Genomic DNA, 18038 nt, shown 5'->3' with positions numbered 1-18038 from the left:
TGGGCCGGTAGTCGGTCAGTCCGCAGCCCGTACCTCAACCAACCAACCAACCACCAACTTCCGCTCCCCAGACACCACCAACAGCCTGCCCTGCTCTGTTCTCGCCAGCCATCTCATCTGCCACTGCAGCTCCTTGGCTTCCCTAGCTCTCCGTCCGCCCAGCTCCCACCTCCATCAACGCCTCACGCCTCCAACCTCTCTGCCTGAGTAACCCGCTGCCGCCTTCACCACCGCGCAAGCGCGAGCCTGTACCACAACACATGCGCTTCGCCCATGCTCCACTGAAACACGGTTGCGATGGATTCTTCGTCTCCTCCTAGCCCATACCCGTCAGACGGCACTTTGACGCCCTCGTCCAACCAAGATCCGCCCGCGAGCCGCTCTGCGCCGCCCTCCGCCAAACCTGCAAACAGCTCCGACTCCGCACCACTTCACGACGACGACGACGACGCCGATTCCTCCTCCTCCAGGCAGACCGATTGCGATTCGATGGATTCCCAGGCGCACCATTCGCGAGACGCAATCTCCAAGCTTCTCAACGGCAAGGAGAAGGAATGGACTGCCATCGCCGAAAAGAAGGGCCCGCTGCGCCTGCTCGACCTGCCCGTGGATATTCTCAAGGAGATCATCAACCATGTGAGACGCGACTCGCAAGGCTGGAATGCGAAATGCAAAGCTAACGAACACCAGCTGCCGCACACCAACGACCTCACCTCACTAGCATTGTGCCATTCCGCACTGCACAACCTCACCATACCCTACATTTACTCCCGCTTCGACATTGTGTGGCCCGACAGCACAGTAAACTCGGAGCAGCGATCTGGAGTTGACGCCTTGACATATGGGCTGGCGACACTGGTCATGGGAGAGGAGATATTCGGAGAGTCGCAATGGCAACGAGATCAGGCACGGCACTTGAAGCAGACTCGAACCCCCAGCAGCGCACAACAACGACAATCGGCCGAACCCTTTCCGATTCCGAGACGACGTCGAGGCAACTACTTTGCCAGGTACACCAAAAAGTTCTCGCTCGGAAATGGTCCGGTTGAGTGGGTGCAAGACTATCTCATCACCAAGGAGGGCGGCAAGATGCTTGGAACGCTGGTGGCCGTGGCCGTAGCCCGCATGAGGAACTTGGAGACGTTTGTTTGGGACATGCCAACGGGCGTTTTGAGAGACGTCTGGCTGGCACTGTCGTCTCTTGCAGATAGAGACGACGGGCAAGATTGCAGGCTGGAGCGTTTGTGGATCCGGTGGCACGACAATTCTGGCGCAGACCTGTCAGTGCCGCCTCCTCCTATGCCGGTCAGCAACTTGCCGCCGCCTCCGCCTCACGCCCACAATGCAAGCGGTGTTGGTGCGGCGCAAGCTCCCATCGTGGTTCCCGTGCCGCACAGCGCGTCAGCACTGACGGCAATCGATCGCGTTGAGCACCCCACATTTTCAGTGATTCCAGCTCTGAAAAGTTTGAGCGTCCTCGACATTGATGAGCTTCCCTATCTCGATGAAATGGCCATCTTGATCGGTCGTTCGCAAAAGAAGCTGCGCGAGCTGCGGATTGGAATTGCCAAGAATGCCTACGAACATGAGAGAGAGTGGGTGATGCCTTGGGAAGGTGCTGGGACGCAGCAAGTCGATCACAGCACGCTCTGGACTGCAGCGAGCAAGATTGGTGACAAGAGATTGGGAGGAGTTTTGGGCATTCTTGTCGGCCGAGTCTACAACTTGCGGCACAACACCGAGAGCCAAGGTACGGACAGCCCACCTGGCACGGTAGATCGCGTCTGGGAGCATGGGCCTTCTGTGACCAAGAGCGAAGTCAACCTGCCTCATGCTTCCGGCGTCGATGGTCGTGAGTTTGATGCAACTTCGGGAGTTGTGCCTGCGGACAATTCGACTTACCAGACACCACCTTCGAGAAAACCTCTTCGAGAACGGGCATTGGAGGCAGAGCGTCGGGAACGAGAAAAGAATCTGGGTCCTCTGTTGAACACCAAACTCAAGCTGGAAACGCTTGAGCTCGAACGCGTACCCATGTCGGTGCCGGTGATGTTGCAGGCGTTTGACTGGTCAAAACTCACGGCCTTGACGCTGCTGAATTGCAGTGGGCACGAGACACTGTGGCGAACTCTGCGCAGAGAATTTGCGCCCCGTGGTCCGCAATCGCACGTCAGAGGATCTTCGGCAAAGACTCACAGTCGCCCGGAGTACCGTCTCAACCTCAAAAAGATTCACACCAACACTGTTTCTGTCTCTCTGATATCGTTCATCAAGGAGACTCTGCCGCCAAACAGCCTGGAAGTCTTGTTTTTGCAAGAGGACCGCACCTATCACTCCAATGTCACCATCAACGTCATCTTTCGCGGTGCGTTGAAGAGGCATCGTGCAAGCCTGAAGAAGGTCATGATAGACAGCAGCGAAAAGGGCACTGGAGATCGTGCGCCGACGAGCACGCGGTGGAGGCGGTGGATGTTGAATCGTGAAATCATTACTTTCATAACCAGTGGTCGGATGTGCAATCTGCGAGAACTCGCATTTTGCATTGACTACCTCGACTGGGTAAGTTTTCTGAATTCGATGTGGTATATGAATTTGACTAACGCGGTCAGCACTTTTTCCTCCAACGTCTACCACAAGTACCCACGCTTCGCTCTCTCTACATCCCACACATTGCCGACCACGCGCACGGCAACAATATCGATCCACGAGAGCTCGCCATGCAAATTGTCGATATCATCACCCTGCGGCCCGAAGTCGAAATCTGCTATATGGGCATTCAAAACAAGTGCTTCGAAGTCCTCGAAAACAAGGTCGTCCCCTCGCCGTATGACCGCTACTACGCGCATCATGGCGCCCATCACAACCAGCATCATGCCGCCGCAGGCTCTTCGGGTGCGCCCAACGGTGCTGGAGCCGCGCCTGGCCTTGGGTTCTCAGACGACGAGGACGACGAGCCCGTTGGGATTGAAGACGAAGAGGCGCATGCCGCCGCGGCAACAGGAGAGCTGGACGACGAGGACGTGGACGAAGAGACGGAAGACGATGATGACGACGTAGACGACGACGACGATCCCACAGGCCCAGGCGGGCCAGGTGGCGGCGGTGCTGGCGGCATCAACGCCAACGGCGCAGCAGCAACAGCGGCCGGCGGCGTGGGCATAATAGCAGGCAACCACAACGCCAACGACGGCGACGTCTTTGTCGACGATGAAGACGCCGACGAGGACGACGACGAGACCGAGGACGGCAGCGAGGTCTGGGGCGCGGGCAGCTCGGCGGGCAGTCTGGACGAGAGCTGCGCCGGCCAGCGGCTGCGGCTGCGCGAGATTCTCTTCTACGACGACAAGGTGGCCATTTTCAAGGGCAGGCATGGGAAGTTGTAGGTCATTGTCGCATGACTTGCCCTGGGCTGGTCCATCTTGAAGAGAAGGCTAGCTATTGCCGCTGCTGCTGCTGCTGCTGCTGCTCTTGGACGACAAATTCTTTTTTCTTCTTTGCGTTGATGCACGCACACACACATACCCCCTGGTGCATATTCTCTTTTTTCTTCTTCGCTTTGTTAGTTCTGCTCTTTTCCTTTTTCTCTCCATTCGGTCAAAATCACTTTCATCTCTCTTTCCCTTTTATCCTCTCACGGACGGACGGACGGACGGAACGGTCTATCTACGTCCTCTTTTCAAACGACAGACACATGGACGGACGAACGGCAAACTTGACGACGACGACACACGACGGCCTTTTCCCTCCTATGCCCCCCCTCTCTAGCCCCATCTTTTCTTCTCTTCTTTTTCTGCTTCTGCCTCGATTACATTCCGATTTATCTATCCATTCATGCTTCCTTCCTTCTCTCTTTCCATCTTTCCCGGTGCTTGATTGAGCGAAGGTCGCTATACAGCTAGCTCGCTGCAGATGATGATGACGGGCTAAATCAAATGAACGGATGGCTTCTCAAGTTGTTTCCTTTGCTCTATCTTCGTTCCTCTTTTTAGGTTCTTCTTTTTAATTTGAGTCAGGGTGTGTGGCAAGCGAGGGAGAGGGAGCGGGGAGTATGAGGGTCCGGTTCGGTTCGGTTCGGTATGGTATGGTCGGAATGGCGTTCCTCCTTTTCTCTGCTCTTCTTTTCCCTTCCCTTTCGGCGAACGACACAGACACAGTATGGATGAGAGCGGGCCGAGCGAGCGGGCGAGATGGCGAGAAAGCAGAAGCAGCAGCAGGAGCGACACAGAGACAGACAGAGACAGACAGACTGTGGATGATTCCGTCTAGTGCTACCTACTTACCTACCTACCTACCACTCTATTCTATTCCATTTCTCCTTCTTGTCGGTCGTCGTTGTCGTTGTCGTCGTGTTTCTTAATTGATGGGATAGCCGAGAGGCAGTTGGTGGAGGGTCACCGGATGTGGTATGAGGTGGTTGGTACGCGTGGTGCAGAGGACGAAGGGAAAAATTGATGGGGAGCGCTTTTTGTTTGGGGGGTTGTTGGGGATTGGGGTTCAGACTGCGTTTTGTGGTTTAGGCGGAGTGAGGGAGGGAGAGGGTGGGTGCGTGTAATGAGGATGAAAAAAATGGGCAACAAAACCAGGTTCAAATTGATCGTGGATGGGCGCATGGATTCGAGTAGATAGTTAGTCGTGTTAGCTACCTTCCAAGGCACTTAGGTTGGTAGGTTGGTAGGAAGCATAGACTAGGACACAGCATACACGAACGACACGAGACAATATCAACAAACAATGAGGTTTAAAGAGTTCATATGATTTTTTTGGCTTTGACCGGTGGCATCCCCGAGACGAAAAAAACAAGGGACGAAGAACAATGAGATCCCGGTGTGCCATGTCTTGGCAGGCTCTGTGCTGATGGGGAGGAGGCCGCGGCTCGATTGGATTGAGGCTGGCTGGCTGGCTGGCTGACTGCTGCTCCTGTTGCTGCACGGTTGAGCAAGTGCTGACAGATTGGCTGACTGGCGATGGACCCGATGAAGCAAGCGGCACGAGCAGCCTTGTGTTGCCCAACAACCCCCAAAACTCCATCGCGTCGTGACTGACTGACTGATTGACGGAAAGCCCCGCAGACCATGGATCCCAAGCATCGGTTCGTTCGCTCCCAGAGTTCGCCCCACAGAGCGGGCTCGCGGGGGCAGAGACGCCCACGGGAGGGGGTTGAGCGCATGCAGCGCGCTCAAATGTCATCAATGTCGACCTCCTTGACGCCCTCGTCGTCGCTGCTCCGGTCCTCGTCAAACTCGAAGCCGATGCCGCCCTCGTCGCCGTCGGCGCCGTACGTGTCGGTCTCGTTGATCTTGGCCGTCTCGGGCAGCTCGCCGTAGGCCTTGAGCGAGCGCGCCTCGTCGGCATTGTACTTGAGGATGACGTCGCCCTTTTCGTCCTGGTAGTCGCGCAGCGACAGCAGAATGATGTCGCCCTGGTTGATCCACACCTTTTTGCGCAGCTTGCCGCGGATGTGTGCGAGTCGCTTTTCGCCGTCGAAGCACTGCGCCTCCAGGCGTCCGTTGCCGAGCATCTTGACTACTTGGGCGTATTCTGGTAGAGGTGTTAGCTGAGATTACAGAATGATGACACAAGTGACGCACCTTGGCCTTCCTCCTTGAAGACGAGCTCGCGCTTCTCGTTGTCGTTCTCGTTCTTGCCCCTTCTGCGGTTCTTACCGCCCTTTCCCTTGTTCTTGGGCATGGCGGTGGTGTGGGTGGTGGGGCGCTGAGACTTGTGCTCTCTGGAGAGGTGCGGCTCGGGCGCAGAGTAGAGTTGTTATGTGAGGGCGACCGTGGCGGGGACGGCCGGTGGTTGGGTTGGTGGGTTGGTGGGTGGTGAGGTGTGGGGTGGAGGGGAGACGTCGAAAAGGCGCTGGGCCGCCGCCTTCTTTTGTAGGCCCACAGCCTGCAGTGTGCAATTGACGTGTGCTGGGCCACTCACTGTCCGCGCCAAGCCTTTTCGCTTGTGCGCTGGCTCTGCACGTGAACCCGCGACCATCCATCTCCAGCTCAACAACATCACCTCTCCACAACCGCTCCCATGCCGCCATAGTCTGCCTCGCCATGGCCGCCGCCATACACGACAATCGCTCCCTCATCTTCGCCTCCGTCTTTCCGCTGCCGTCCAAATCCAACCCATCGCATGCCCTGACCCACGCCGCCGCAACCGACCATGGCGTCGGCGTTGTCACGCGCAGCCACGACCACCAGCACCATCGGCCGGGCAACTCCTCCAGCGGTCGTTCCAGCCACCCGCTGAATCGCAACGTCGCCTGGAATACGGCCACCAGATTCTTGAAGCTGCCCGTACCTCTGCCTACCGATGTCGTCTCGAGGGCCCGCTCGCGCAAACACCGAGTCCCTGCGGACGTGGACGAGGCATTGAAATACTTGATCCGGAGTGGCAACGATGGGCAGGCTGCCCTTCTTGACTGGTACCTGGACGAGGCGCGGGACAACTTTGTCGCCTGTGTGCGGCCGGCCTTGAGAGACCTCTGGGATGCTGTAGGTTGATCGATCCGGGACCGAGAAGCAATGTAATTCGACGTTCTGATGCAGACAGCCCATCCCAACCGCGCGTGCGCTGCCAGTACTGCAGGAGACGGTAAAGCTTCTCAAGAATGCTCAGTCTCAATACGTGCCGCCGTTGCAGGATCACCTCGTGCCCATCATCAAGAACACCTCTGGTGCGGACCGTGCCCTGCGCGCATCGACCAAGTTCAAGAGGGAACTGCACACGACATTTTTGCATGCCTTGCCTCAACAGCGCTTCACAAAAACTTTGGCACATGTCCTGCTTGATGTCGGATGCCACCTCTTCGACCTGCAAGACAGTTTTCCAAAAGATGCCGCGCGCGAAAACGGACAAAGGCTGCGGCAGTCCGTCACCAAGTTGCTTCGTGAGCTGCACGATGTAGGTCTTGGCCGGGATTGTGCACAGAGAGCTGTAGCGCATGCCATGGACCGGTTGATGGACTCCTTCATTGGCAGCCACTACATGAAGGTGGACTGGTACGGCAGACGGTCAGTCACCAAGAATCTGAAAGAGTGGATCAGGGACGGTTTCGCTCCCTTGGTAAACGATTTGATGTCGAGTTTGACCTGCGGCGAGGAGACGATTGAGACCAACATTCACCAATGGACCGAAATGGCCATTGGCCGGCTAGGCAGAGCTCGCGTCGACAACCTCTTTGATTACGTTGTCAATTGGGACAGCTCCTTGGGTGCGATACTAGATCTCAGAGAATACATTTCGACACCCGCAGCACGCAACCACCTCACCCACAGCTTCTTGCAGCAGCTCGCGCGCCGCTTGCTACACGCAGGCGCCACCACGACGCACATACTAGACACCTACATTTACGTGATTCGTGCCTTTGTCGAATTGGATCCCAAAGGAATTCTGCTTGAAAAGGTCGCTAGGCCAATCCGCCGCTACCTGCGGGATCGCGAAGATACGGCCAGCATCATCGTCTCCAGTCTGTTGGCCGAAATCGTCGATGAAGATGGCAACCGCATCGACCCAGGCCAGGAGATTAGTGTCGAGATTGCGACCGAAATGCTCAATCCAATGACGTCTGGGTCTGAAGAACTGGACATCGAGCTGGACTGGGGCAACATGAATTGGGTGCCTGATCCTGTTGATGCGTCGACGGAATATCGAAAGTCCAAGTCGGAGAATGTACTCGGCTACCTTTTGACCTTGTACGATAAGGACGACTTTATTTCGGAGCTCAAGACCATTTGGGGTGAGCACTTGTTGCGAAGCGAGAGCGTGGACTTTGAAAAGGAGGCAAGTCAGCCAGTTATCCTACAGGCGAGCGCTAACACGACCCAGATCCGACTGCTCGAGTTCTTCAAGGTCCGCCTTGGCGAGAACAATCTGCAAGCCTGCGAGGTCATGCTCAGAGACGTTCTCGAATCGAAACGCATCAACAAGCAGATACACCAGACTCTGCTGCAAACCGCTGCGGGCACCAACAAATCGCACGACATTCAAGTCAACTCTCACATTTTGTCGGCCTTCTTTTGGCCTTCACTTCGCGAGGACGAATTTCCTCTTCCAGGTCCCGTGCAGTCAGCCCTCCAAGACTATGCCGCCGGCTTCGAAGCCATCAAGGACATGCGCAAGCTTCACTGGCTCCCTGCGCTGGGGCGCGTGTCGATCTCTCTCGACTTTGCGGACCGCCATCTCGACCTTGAGGTTACTCCGTGGCAAGCGGCAGTCATTCATGCATTCAACGAGGACGACGTCGACTCGTCACAGTCTCGACCCGTCACCAAGACGGTTGATGAGCTCGAAGCTGTTCTTGAGCTCGACGAAACGCTACTCCGCTCGGCTCTCATATTCTGGGTCGCACAGCTCGTCCTTACCGAGTCGACGCCCAACACGTACACGGTACTCGAGTCACTCAGCGATGCGCCGTCGTCGTCGACCACGGCGGCGGCAGCGGCAGCAGCGGCGGCCGCCGCAGAGGAACAAGCTTCGGCTGTCAAGCGAGCCGAAGACATTCTCGTCGACAACATGGCCATGTACCGGCAGTTTGTCATGGGCATGCTGACGAATCAGGGGCGCATGAGCGCCGAGCGCGTGCAGGCCATGCTAAAACGGGCGTTGATGGGTGGATTCCCATTTGGAGTGGAGGAGGTCGGCGTGTTGCTGAGCCGCATGGTGGAGGAGGAGGTGCTTGTCAGAGCGGGCGACGAGTTCAGTGTGAAGAAGTAGTTGGGGGCGTTGCAGCATGAAATAGGAGGCACGGCAGTTAGTCGATGATGATTATACCCCTTTTGATCGGATGGGAAGATGATGGTCCTCCAATTAGGCCGTGGAAGCTGTGTATGGGTGCAGAGGGACAGCGTCGTCATAGCAGCGTCTGATATTCAAGCATGGGGGGCATATAGACGCAGGCTCCCGATGAGGGGAAATGCACACGACCTGTTCTGCAAAGCAGCAGCAGTGCTTTGATTGTTCCAGGGAATTCTCCCAACACCATGTCCAAGACATGGTACGTCACAGTTGAAAAAAAAAAAAAAAAAAATCACGAAGGCTCGAATATAATGCGGGATCACTGTGCCTTGGCCAGAATGGCATGGGGTTGAGAGTACAGCCACTCACAAGAACGTCAAACATCGCAGGTATCTGTTGAGCAGCATTTGCAGCGTCGTCCGCAGCATCATGCTGGAGATAGGATGTCCAGCAGCGGACGCAAGCATCGGAGGCGAGCCAGAAGCGTTTCGTGTGGCTGTACGAGCGACCAATGCACCGCGCGCCAGGCCCCCCCGAACCGTACGCTTCGGCTCGCCAGGCACGCACAGCAGCGACGCACAGTCGCACCAAACGCCTGTTTCGACGCTGCTCCCGGGGAAGGGAACATGCCTGTCGCCGCGAGCTGCGCCATCCATAGGACAAAACAGGCCCATGGCTCACATCACGTTGACGTCGCGCCTCCGGATGCACCTCCCGCCAGGCCTGTCCCACCGCCGCTCACAGGAGGCAGGAATGTTGCCCGTGCTATAACCCTATCGCTCCTCATGCCTCGACTGGACCCCATTGATTGACTGACCTGTTTATATCTGATCTCCGCCCCGCCGTGAATCAATCAGCAACAGGCTGCCGTCCAGAGAGCAATGGCCGTCGAGCAGGCCGCCCCGGCCAAGGTCGAAGCCTCCGTCTTTGCCATCGTCACGGCCTTTACCAGCGGACTGGATGTCTTTAGAAAACTGCGGGACAGGCGGGGCAAGAGGAAAAAGTCGAGAAAGACGCACAGCTCCAAGGCTCATCCGACTCCTGTTCAGGACTCCTTGGACGACGAATTGCAGCTCGGCAAGTCGCTGCAACGCGGACCCGTCGAAATCCAGGACCGCTACCAAACAAACCGCAGCCACGCTGGCGAGAGGTTTGCTCGGGGAGATGGTGAGTTTCTACGGATTGTAAAGACACCAAGCTGACCTGTATCTAGTCATTGCGCACGCGTCTCTCACGGAAGTCCTGCTGAAGCTCAACACCGGCCTGGTGGCAATCATCTCGACCTTTCTCTGCCACGGCAAAAACGAATCCAATCTCGACTTCAAGAGCTTGGCGCGTCTGTCCGACTGCTCCAGATCCGAAGCGATTGACGCCCTGGATCAGCTGTATCGACGCTTATCCCAGTCCCAAGCCAACCTCGACAGCCGCGGGCCCTACTGTTCCAGTTGCCAAAGCCCGAAGCATGCCGACTGTGGCTCCGTGGTCGACCTGCAGTCCACACGCGGACAGAAGCCGGTCGAGAAGAAACCAAGCCTCCTGGCCGTCAAGCAAGCACCCAATGGCGCCGCACCGCCACCGCCTACCAAGGGTCCCAAACCAAAAGGCTCGCAGTCGCGGCTCGTCATGGTGCGGCCGCGCAAAAGCAGACTCAAGCCGTCGAGCTCGACGCCTGCCATGCAGCCCGGCAAGCCATCGAACGCGTCTCCCCGGTCCCTCAGTCCAGACGCAACCACGACGGCCGGAGCACAACGGCCTCCTCCTCCCCCCAAACTGCACAAGATGCCTAAGAAGAAGGTATTCAGGAGCATGACCAGTCTAGCCGCCGAACCCATTCCCGAACACGCGCTGCCGCCGTCTTCGCCTCTCCCCTGGTCCCGGATGCCACCCCCCTACCCCGGCTCCCCAGTCTATAACCGCCCAGAGAACGCTCTCAGACGCTCCCATTCTTACATCCACGGCCCAAGAAATGCGGCAGGCGGACCGCCTCCGAAGCCCCCTAAGATACCCCTGACGCCGCAGCAGCGAGAGCAGCGCAACCATGGGCTGACCAGCAATTTGCTGCCTTACTCGCCGTACCCGGCCTCGCTCCAGGCGCCCCCATCGCAGCAGCCGACGAGCCAACGCTCCACCTCGCGCCTCCGCCCGCAGCGCCACTCGTCCATGCCGCCGATCCCGCTGGCCGAGCGCCCTGCCGCTTCCTCTCCGCCGCCGCCGCCCAAATCGCAACCCACACCTCCTCCACCTCAGCCTACCGCCCAATCGCAGCCTGCGCCGCCCGCCGACAATGCTCCTCCTCACCAATACTACCACCACCAACTCACCACAAACACTGCCGCCGCCGCAGTAGTCCCACCTCCCCCACCAAAAACGCTACAAGCATCGGCGTATCCTCCTCTGCATCCGCCCCGCCGCCGCTCCTCCGTCCCCGCCCCCGCTTCCGTCTACAGCTTCACGTCCGACAGCACCAAGCTCGGCGAGATCCCCATGGCGCGCTGGGCCGACGGGCCGTGGGACGCGGAGCGCGCTGCGCGGCTGAATGCTGAGGCGGGGTGGGGCGGAGGTTTGCCTACTTCTACTCCTGCCGGTGCTGCGTTGGTCGAGGAGCCGTCGAAGGGTGGTGCTGGTGCTGACGGGAAAGGTGCTGGTGCCACTGTGGTTGTTGGGGATGGGGATGTGCAGGCGCGGAAGAAGAGGGGCGGGATGTTTGGCGCGCTGTGGCGGTGGGGTAGTAGTGGGAGTGGCAGTGGGTCTGAGAAAGAGAAGGAGAAGGAGAAAGAGAAGGAGAAGGAGAAAGAGAAGGAGAAGGACAGGGCGAGGAGGGGCGTCAAGGCGTGAGTTTGTTTGTACAACTGTACTTAATTTCGTTCGATCCAGAGTGGAGCGGAGTTGCGTCATTCCACCGCGCAGGCAGGTTGATACGTTGATACGTTGATAGATTGACCTTGTAGCTTTATCGCGTCGAGCTAGCTTTGTTGCCGTTGCTTGTTCGTTGTCTGTGCATCACTGATCAGTACTGTTCATTCGCGCTGTCCGTCTTGCACCAGATCATGTAGATGGCCACGTTGGAATTTCGCGCGGTGGCGGTGAACGAATCGACGTGACAGCAGATTACTTTTTCTACCATCTATACAAATGCCACAGCCATGCTTCTACCTCGAAACGCAAGCTCCTCCCCTTAACCTTACCCCCTACCCGCCTCCCCCCCCAATCCTCCGCGCCCTCTCCGCCACAACAGCCCTCAACCCCTCAACAACCTCCTTCCCCAACCAGCGCAGCCGGCCCCCCGTCTCGACCTCGCGCTCCGCCCAGCGAAACAGCAGCCGCAGCTCCTCGAGCCGCGCGCGCTGCGCCGCGCCCTCGGCCGCCGCCCGCAGCACGAGCCGGTCGTCGACGACGGTGCCCTTTGTCTCGACCAGCGCGCTGCTGTGCGGGTCGGGCGGGAGCACGAGGCTGATGTCGGCGCGCGAGACGAGGCTCGTCGTCGACGACGCGTTTTGGTTGTGGTGCTGGTGATCCTCGCGCAGCGCCGGCAGCGCAAACACCCAGTCCCACATGGCGCGTGCCGAGGCCGCCGCCGCCGTCGCCGCCACCTGCGCGTCGTTCAGGGCCGTCAGCGTGGCGGAGAAGGTCGAGCTGTGCGCCTCGTGCGCAGGGCGCCGGCGCACGTGGATCGTCTGCGAGCGGCCAAAGGCGCCACGGTGCGCGGCGTTGGCGGCGAAGTCGAGCGTCACCTGCCAGAAGTCGGGCGACGCCGTGCGCAGGCTGGCGACGGTGTCGAGGTTGGGCAGCAGGCAGGGCGCGGTGCGCTCCTCGACGCTGCCGTCGCGCAGCTGCAGCACAAAGGGGAGCGAGATGGCGCGGTGCGTTTCGACGTCGCGCACGATGAGGCAGCGCGGCTCAGATGCCAGCACCCAAAAGTGCCGGAACGCTTGCAGGTGCGCCTTGTTGTCGAGCACGTCGGTCGGGAAGAGCGGGTAGAAGGCGCACACGAGCGCAGCGATGGCCAGGTTCGTCGTCCCGAATGTGTAGCTGCCTCCGGCTAGGAATAGGGCACCGATGGCCATGTGCGCCGCAAAGTGCGAGCCGTACGGCACGTCGGGACTGATGCGGCCGTGCAGCAGACGCAGCCGTCGAAAGACGACAATGTCTCCTGTACCGGCCATGACCGTGGCCGCTGCCAGTGCTATCAGGTCCTGGCAGTTACGGACTGTGTGGCGGGTCAGGCGGGCGTCGTACCGCATGGCAGGGAGGTGGCAGATGCGGATGAATTGGTCCAGATATTCGACGAGAAAGTCGCGGACCTGGACGTCTCCGGTGCCTGCGTACCTGAGGGAAATGCTCCACAAAAGGCCAGCCACGATGTTGTAGAAAGGCAGGTACTCGCTGCGGAGCACCTTGATCTGCTTCAGAGTGTGGTTGACTTCGTACTCTGGCGGCAGGTTCTTCAAAATCCATGCGTGGTCTGCTCGAATGTCGTCCCACATGATGAGGTGTCTCGCCAATGTGCGCAAAAGGAACATGTCTGGCCGAACGTAGTCGAACTGGGGCAGCGTGTCGGGAACATCAATTCTTTGAGCCACGGACCAGTTGTTCGTCTTCATGAAAATGAGAGCAACTGCAATGACGGCTCCGGCTGTTGCTTGGTCGAGGACGTGGACGACATCCACTGGACGTGGTCCGACCGCCACCGTCAGCAATCTCTCGACCAGGCGCATGTCGTGGAGACCTTTCAGATCGTTGCCCTGTCCGAGGTTGATGAGGCCAAGCGCGAACCCAGCTGCCAGCCTGTAGCCCTCGTCTTTGACGTTGTACCTCGGCGCTGACGGATCTTCAAGCTCGACGTGCTCGATTTCGGAAAGCATAATCTCGCTCATCCGACGGTGTTGTGTATTCAAATACAACAGCCCAATGCCCATGAGGCCTGAAGTCTGCGCGAGGGGAGGAAGGTTCAGGTCGGCAGCGCCAGGAGGCAGCATTCGAGTGACGTGAACAGACAATAGCCGCGTGACGAGCGTATCCATGGTGCCCATGTACGATACGGAAAGGCCGAGAAGCAGACCGATCGACGTCATGCTGTGCTTGGGGGTGAGGTACTTGAACGAGAGCCACTTTGCCACTTTCTTGAGGTGTCCATTCAAGCCGAGTCCAAGCAAGAGACCGGCATGCTTATTGCTGAGCTCGGGTGGCTTGTTGAAGGCAATCCAAGAGGTGTCGATGCCGTCGGCCTGCTTTGAGATACTCAGACCAGCAGAGACGCCGGCGTGGAAAAATGCCCAGGCAAACTTCTCTTCGGTATAAGTGGTCCTGTCTGCGCTGACGGTGTTGTTCAATGGCTTCATTATGCACAGCGTCGTAAATCCGTGCAAAGGATACTTTTCCGTCACCATTGGCCTCTTGCTGTCGTATTGGAGCATGGAATGCCCTGGTGGCAAGGCAAAAGTGCGCAGCATAACCCACTGCATGACGCTCTGCTGGGCGTCCAAATGCTGTGCTTCTGTCCACGACGGATCCGGTGTGCATTCGGCTACTGCGGGTCGCAGGGGCTCCAGCAAGCGGAGTGCTTCGATATATCTTCGGTCTTCACTGAAGATGAGTCGAGTAATCATGTGCCTGTCGGCTTCTGAAGATGTTTGAACGGAGTCGGTTGCTTCTGCCGTCTGGCAAATGCTATGGACATCGCGAGTTGCAACGGCATTGGTCGGCTGCGACTGGCTTGGTGACCACTCGGCGTGGGGTTTCAGCAGCATGTGCAAGTCTTCTCTGCCCACAATCTCGAGCAGTGTGTCGTTCCACGTGGTCGGCGGACTTGCCTGACACTCGACAATCGCCTCGTGCATACCAGCCACGACCGCTGCAGGAAATGTCTCGAGCATGCCGTGATTGATTCCAGAACCAATCATCAATTCGACTTTGGCGCTCGATGTCCTGTCCCTCTTTCGAACCTTTGCGAGGTACAGACATAGCGCCACCGTGCGAGGCGTCAATTCAGTCACAACCCGGGCAAGGGTCTGGGAGGCGAACGAAGTCGTGGACTTGTCGGCTTGTCCGACAAGCATGTCGAGCGTGGGGAAATTCTGAAAGCCTTGGGGATTCAGAGTGGATTCGAGCCACTCAAATATCGAAGGTGGCTTCTCCCACGGCGAGTTGGGCAGCGTAACGGTCGTGATTGAATCTGGTCAAGTCAGCAACATTCTTGTCGGGCCTGCAACGTCCTACCGTCTTCATATACCCAGTGATCTTGACTTCCACCGTCAAGACCAAAGAAGTTGCCATTTCTCCAATCCCAAAAATCCCAATCAAGCCATCTGCCCAACTGCGCCAGAACCGGTGCGAGATTGCCCGTCTCGGAAGACTTGAAGTCCTTGGTCAAGAGGTCGAGCTTTGATTCCTCTCGCAATAGATGCAAGGCGACCAAGAGCGATGGGAGATGAGTGGCGTGAGAGTCTGAATGTTTCGATCTTGTTGACCTACCGGTCGCATCAAAGATGAGAGACTGTCCGAGAGGTTGATGCAAAAATTCGCGGGCAGTTTTGGCACAGAAAGGTATGAAATCGCTCTTTCGTTTGAAACCGGTGGAGGCATTCGCCAACGTCTGTTCGACCCACGCCCATGCTGGGCCGTCCCAAGTTCTGGCGGCATGGTCTTGGGTTACATAACGCCACATGAGATCAAACGGTTCCTCGGAGCTATTTTTCTTGTGGGATCGCCTGCTCGGAGTAGCGTCGACAGAGTGCAATGTGTCTGTGAGGCGGACAGACTGTGGATCGATACTGCTGACAGCAAATGTGAAGAGAGCAGAGACTATGGAGGCCCACTCAATGTCGAAGCGCGTCTCGCCTTGCAGATTCCTAGAAATGTCCCACCATATCGCCAAGATGTGTTCTCCTTGTGGGAACGGCAGCACGAGTCGGCACACTCGGAGAACTCTCAAAACAATGTCATTTCTAGGCCAAAGCTGCGTCTGGAGGCGATGGTAGTGGCCTGATTCATCGCGGAGACAGAAGATTCCAGTCGAGGTAGGATGCGCAAACTCTTGAAAGTTGGGCGTATCTATCAACCGGCTCTCAAGCTCTGTGGAGAGCCCAAGATCATCAGGATCGACAATCCTGAGCTTTGCAGGCAGAGCCAGCGTCGCACGTGCTCGGGGACACCAGCCGGCAAAAAGGGTGAGCGGGCCATCTTTACTCAGAGCAAGGACTCTTTCAATACCCTCGTCGTAAATCCTTGTGGCGTCTGCGTACTTCAATTGGCGCTGGGTATTGATCCCAATCGGAATCAACATTGATGACTCGTCAGCCTTGCCACGAGGGCCGTCAGGACCATGCGAAGGGAGCCGTCTTCTTTGCACAATAAACTCATGCTCAACAAGCTCACCCTTTGATTTTTGCATCATGTAGATGAAGAAGCGTCCGTCGTTCGTCGCCGACTCGGTAAAGGATTGCGGTGCTCTCAACGTGAAGATCTTAGGTTGGTCCTAGATGTTGTCAACATGAGAATAGCCAAGGCGATGAGCTTCAACCTACCGACAATTTGAAGCTCACAGAGGAGCGGAAGATGCTCTCCGAAGTTCCAAAAGGAATTTCAGAAAACTTCACCAAGACCAGCTCTCGGCGCAAGCCGGCCACGGGCTCTTGAAGCCCACTGGTTCCGCTCTCGTCGTCGATCAGAATTTCGTCGGGAATCTGAGAGTCGTCCAAAGTGTCATCCAAGTCGTCATCGAGATTGTCGTCCAGCGATACTGCGACCAGACTAATCTGGGACACGTCTCCCGGCGTCGACGCCCTGGTCTTGCGCGATACAGGCCGAGAACTCGGGCCTATACTCGTCTTGCCAAATCCACCAAAAGACTGGCCTCTTCGCCCATGGACTCCAAGGCTATCCCGAAGACCAGACCGATGGGTGGCGAGGTCTTGGAAAGCCGACTTGTCAAAACTGCTAGACAAGTCTGCGCGTGAGATCAAGGAGCTGACTCTTCTGGAGGCCCTGCTAGGTTGGCTGGCGAGATCCGTCTCTGGGTCAAGCTGCGATGCGAACGCTTCTTCGGCAGTCTGCTCTCCACTGGGCTCCCTCGTCTGGCTGCCGTTGAATGAGCTGGCCATTTGGCTGCGGCCAGGACCAAAGCTTTCCCGAAAACCCCCTCTGGTGCTCAAAGGAGTTGTAGCACCGGTCCCGGGATTGTAAGAACTTCGACGCCGCGACCTGCTTGCGGAGAAGGAAGTTCGACGTCCTTTTTTGGCAGATGCAGGCTTTGGGTCAACGTACGACGCATACCATACAGAATAGGCTCTCTTGTCATAGTTTGCGGTGACGACCAAGATGAGAGGCTTGTCGGTGGAACCTTCAGTGTTTTGCACTTCATTCTGCTTCGTGACGTAGAGAACTTCTTCCGCCTTGTCTACCGGTTCGACCGTTTTCGAACCGGACCTTCTGGCCGAAAAGGAAGCCCGCATAGACGTCGACTGAGCTGCTACCACCAAGCCCATCTCCGAGAAGGGATCAGTAAACGAGAAAAGACGGGGAAGGCCATCCGCAACCGGATTCGTTCCCGACTTCAAAAGGTCGCCGAATAGAGAAGTCAAGTTGGTTGATCGGGAGCGTCGAGGTGTCAAGGCGTTGGCGAATGCGAATTGGGAGGATTGAGACTGGGTCGGCTGACTTGTAAAGAAGGAATTCGGGGGAGCCGTGGGTGCAGGCGGACTGGCAGGAGAAAGATCCAAAGTCGAAATCTTTCTCTGTATCAAAAGGCCGCGGGGCGCTGGGAAGACGCGCTCGACCTCAAACGGGAGGTTTACGACATGTGCTGAGCCAGCCAGGAAGAAGATATGCGCCTGAGTCTTGAGAAAGACTGCCAAAGCTCTGGAAAGCTTGCCTCCCTGTCCATCTTTTTTCGAGGTCGTCTCATCGGACGGAAACCAGGTCAAGACGGCCTGCAGCACCTTTTCCCGTTCGACGGAGAAGTTGAAGGTTTTGCGAACAATGCCACCGCGGGCCCAGACGACGCAGGTGTCGGTGTAGGTAATTTCCTCGTCGCCGCCATCGTCGTTGTACGTGTCCCAGGTGTAGGCCTCGGGCGGCGCATTCTCAGGCAGGTATCCTTCGGCGATCAGGTAGGGAAGGGCGGCGGGTGAGTGGACACCCAATGAGCGAATGGATGCCATTGTTTGTGCAGAGGGGACATGGAAGCGGCTGGCGACGTCGTGGCATAGTCGCGGAGCGGTGTTCGGTGTTTGTTGTTCACCTGGGCGCATCGCGGGGAGACGCGACTTGCGGGAAACTTCAAAGCTCTAGCGAAGCTTCCGCTGCTC

General features: G+C 57.5%; 6 protein-coding genes across 6 annotated transcripts; 3 read left to right on the top strand and 3 right to left on the bottom strand.

Moving 5' to 3' along the window:
* The first annotated feature begins 207 nt into the window (after positions 1-207).
* On the top strand, positions 208-3682 carry J3D65DRAFT_237967 (uncharacterized protein). Its single transcript, XM_066794734.1, has 3 exons — positions 208-636; positions 691-2559; positions 2610-3682. The coding sequence occupies exons 1-3, from the start codon at positions 298-300 to the stop codon at positions 3381-3383; spliced, it is 2982 nt and encodes a 993-aa protein (XP_066657451.1). The 5' UTR covers positions 208-297; the 3' UTR covers positions 3384-3682.
* A 701-nt stretch (positions 3683-4383) lies between these two features.
* On the bottom strand, positions 4384-4619 carry J3D65DRAFT_615579 (uncharacterized protein). Its single transcript, XM_066799343.1, has one exon. The coding sequence runs from the start codon at positions 4608-4610 to the stop codon at positions 4392-4394; it is 219 nt and encodes a 72-aa protein (XP_066657450.1). The 5' UTR covers positions 4611-4619; the 3' UTR covers positions 4384-4391.
* Positions 4620-5176: 557 nt separating this feature from the next.
* Positions 5177-5688, bottom strand: J3D65DRAFT_665287 (putative eukaryotic translation initiation factor eIF-1A subunit; the record flags this gene model as incomplete). The annotated part of the gene is made up of 2 exons (XM_066802832.1): positions 5177-5538; positions 5589-5688. The coding sequence occupies 2 exons, from the start codon at positions 5686-5688 to the stop codon at positions 5177-5179; spliced, it is 462 nt and encodes a 153-aa protein (XP_066657449.1).
* Positions 5689-6011: 323 nt separating this feature from the next.
* On the top strand, positions 6012-9109 carry J3D65DRAFT_615574 (uncharacterized protein). The gene is made up of 3 exons (XM_066799342.1): positions 6012-6491; positions 6550-7779; positions 7825-9109. The coding sequence occupies exons 1-3, from the start codon at positions 6051-6053 to the stop codon at positions 8710-8712; spliced, it is 2559 nt and encodes an 852-aa protein (XP_066657448.1). The 5' UTR covers positions 6012-6050; the 3' UTR covers positions 8713-9109.
* Positions 9110-9321: 212 nt separating this feature from the next.
* J3D65DRAFT_615572 (uncharacterized protein) lies at positions 9322-11743 on the top strand. The gene is made up of 2 exons (XM_066799341.1): positions 9322-9900; positions 9947-11743. Exons 1-2 carry the CDS (start codon positions 9615-9617, stop codon positions 11566-11568), a joined length of 1908 nt encoding a protein of 635 aa, XP_066657447.1. The 5' UTR covers positions 9322-9614; the 3' UTR covers positions 11569-11743.
* Positions 11744-11921: 178 nt separating this feature from the next.
* J3D65DRAFT_674751 (negative regulator of mitosis) lies at positions 11922-17966 on the bottom strand (the record flags this gene model as incomplete). The annotated part of the gene is made up of 3 exons (XM_066803557.1): positions 16257-17966; positions 14950-16207; positions 11922-14905 (listed from the first exon to the last, which is right to left on the bottom strand). Exons 1-3 carry the CDS (start codon positions 17889-17891, stop codon positions 11922-11924), a joined length of 5877 nt encoding a protein of 1958 aa, XP_066657446.1. The 5' UTR covers positions 17892-17966.
* Between the last annotated feature and the right edge of the window lie 72 nt (positions 17967-18038).

The sequence above is a fragment of the Phyllosticta citribraziliensis genome, assembly GCF_038025025.1.
Source record: "Phyllosticta citribraziliensis strain CPC 17464 chromosome Unknown J3D65scaffold_3, whole genome shotgun sequence".
Taxonomy (NCBI): Eukaryota; Fungi; Ascomycota; class Dothideomycetes; order Botryosphaeriales; family Phyllostictaceae; genus Phyllosticta; species Phyllosticta citribraziliensis.
Note: the sequence above shows the minus strand (reverse complement) of the source record. Positions and strands in the feature narration are given on the sequence as shown.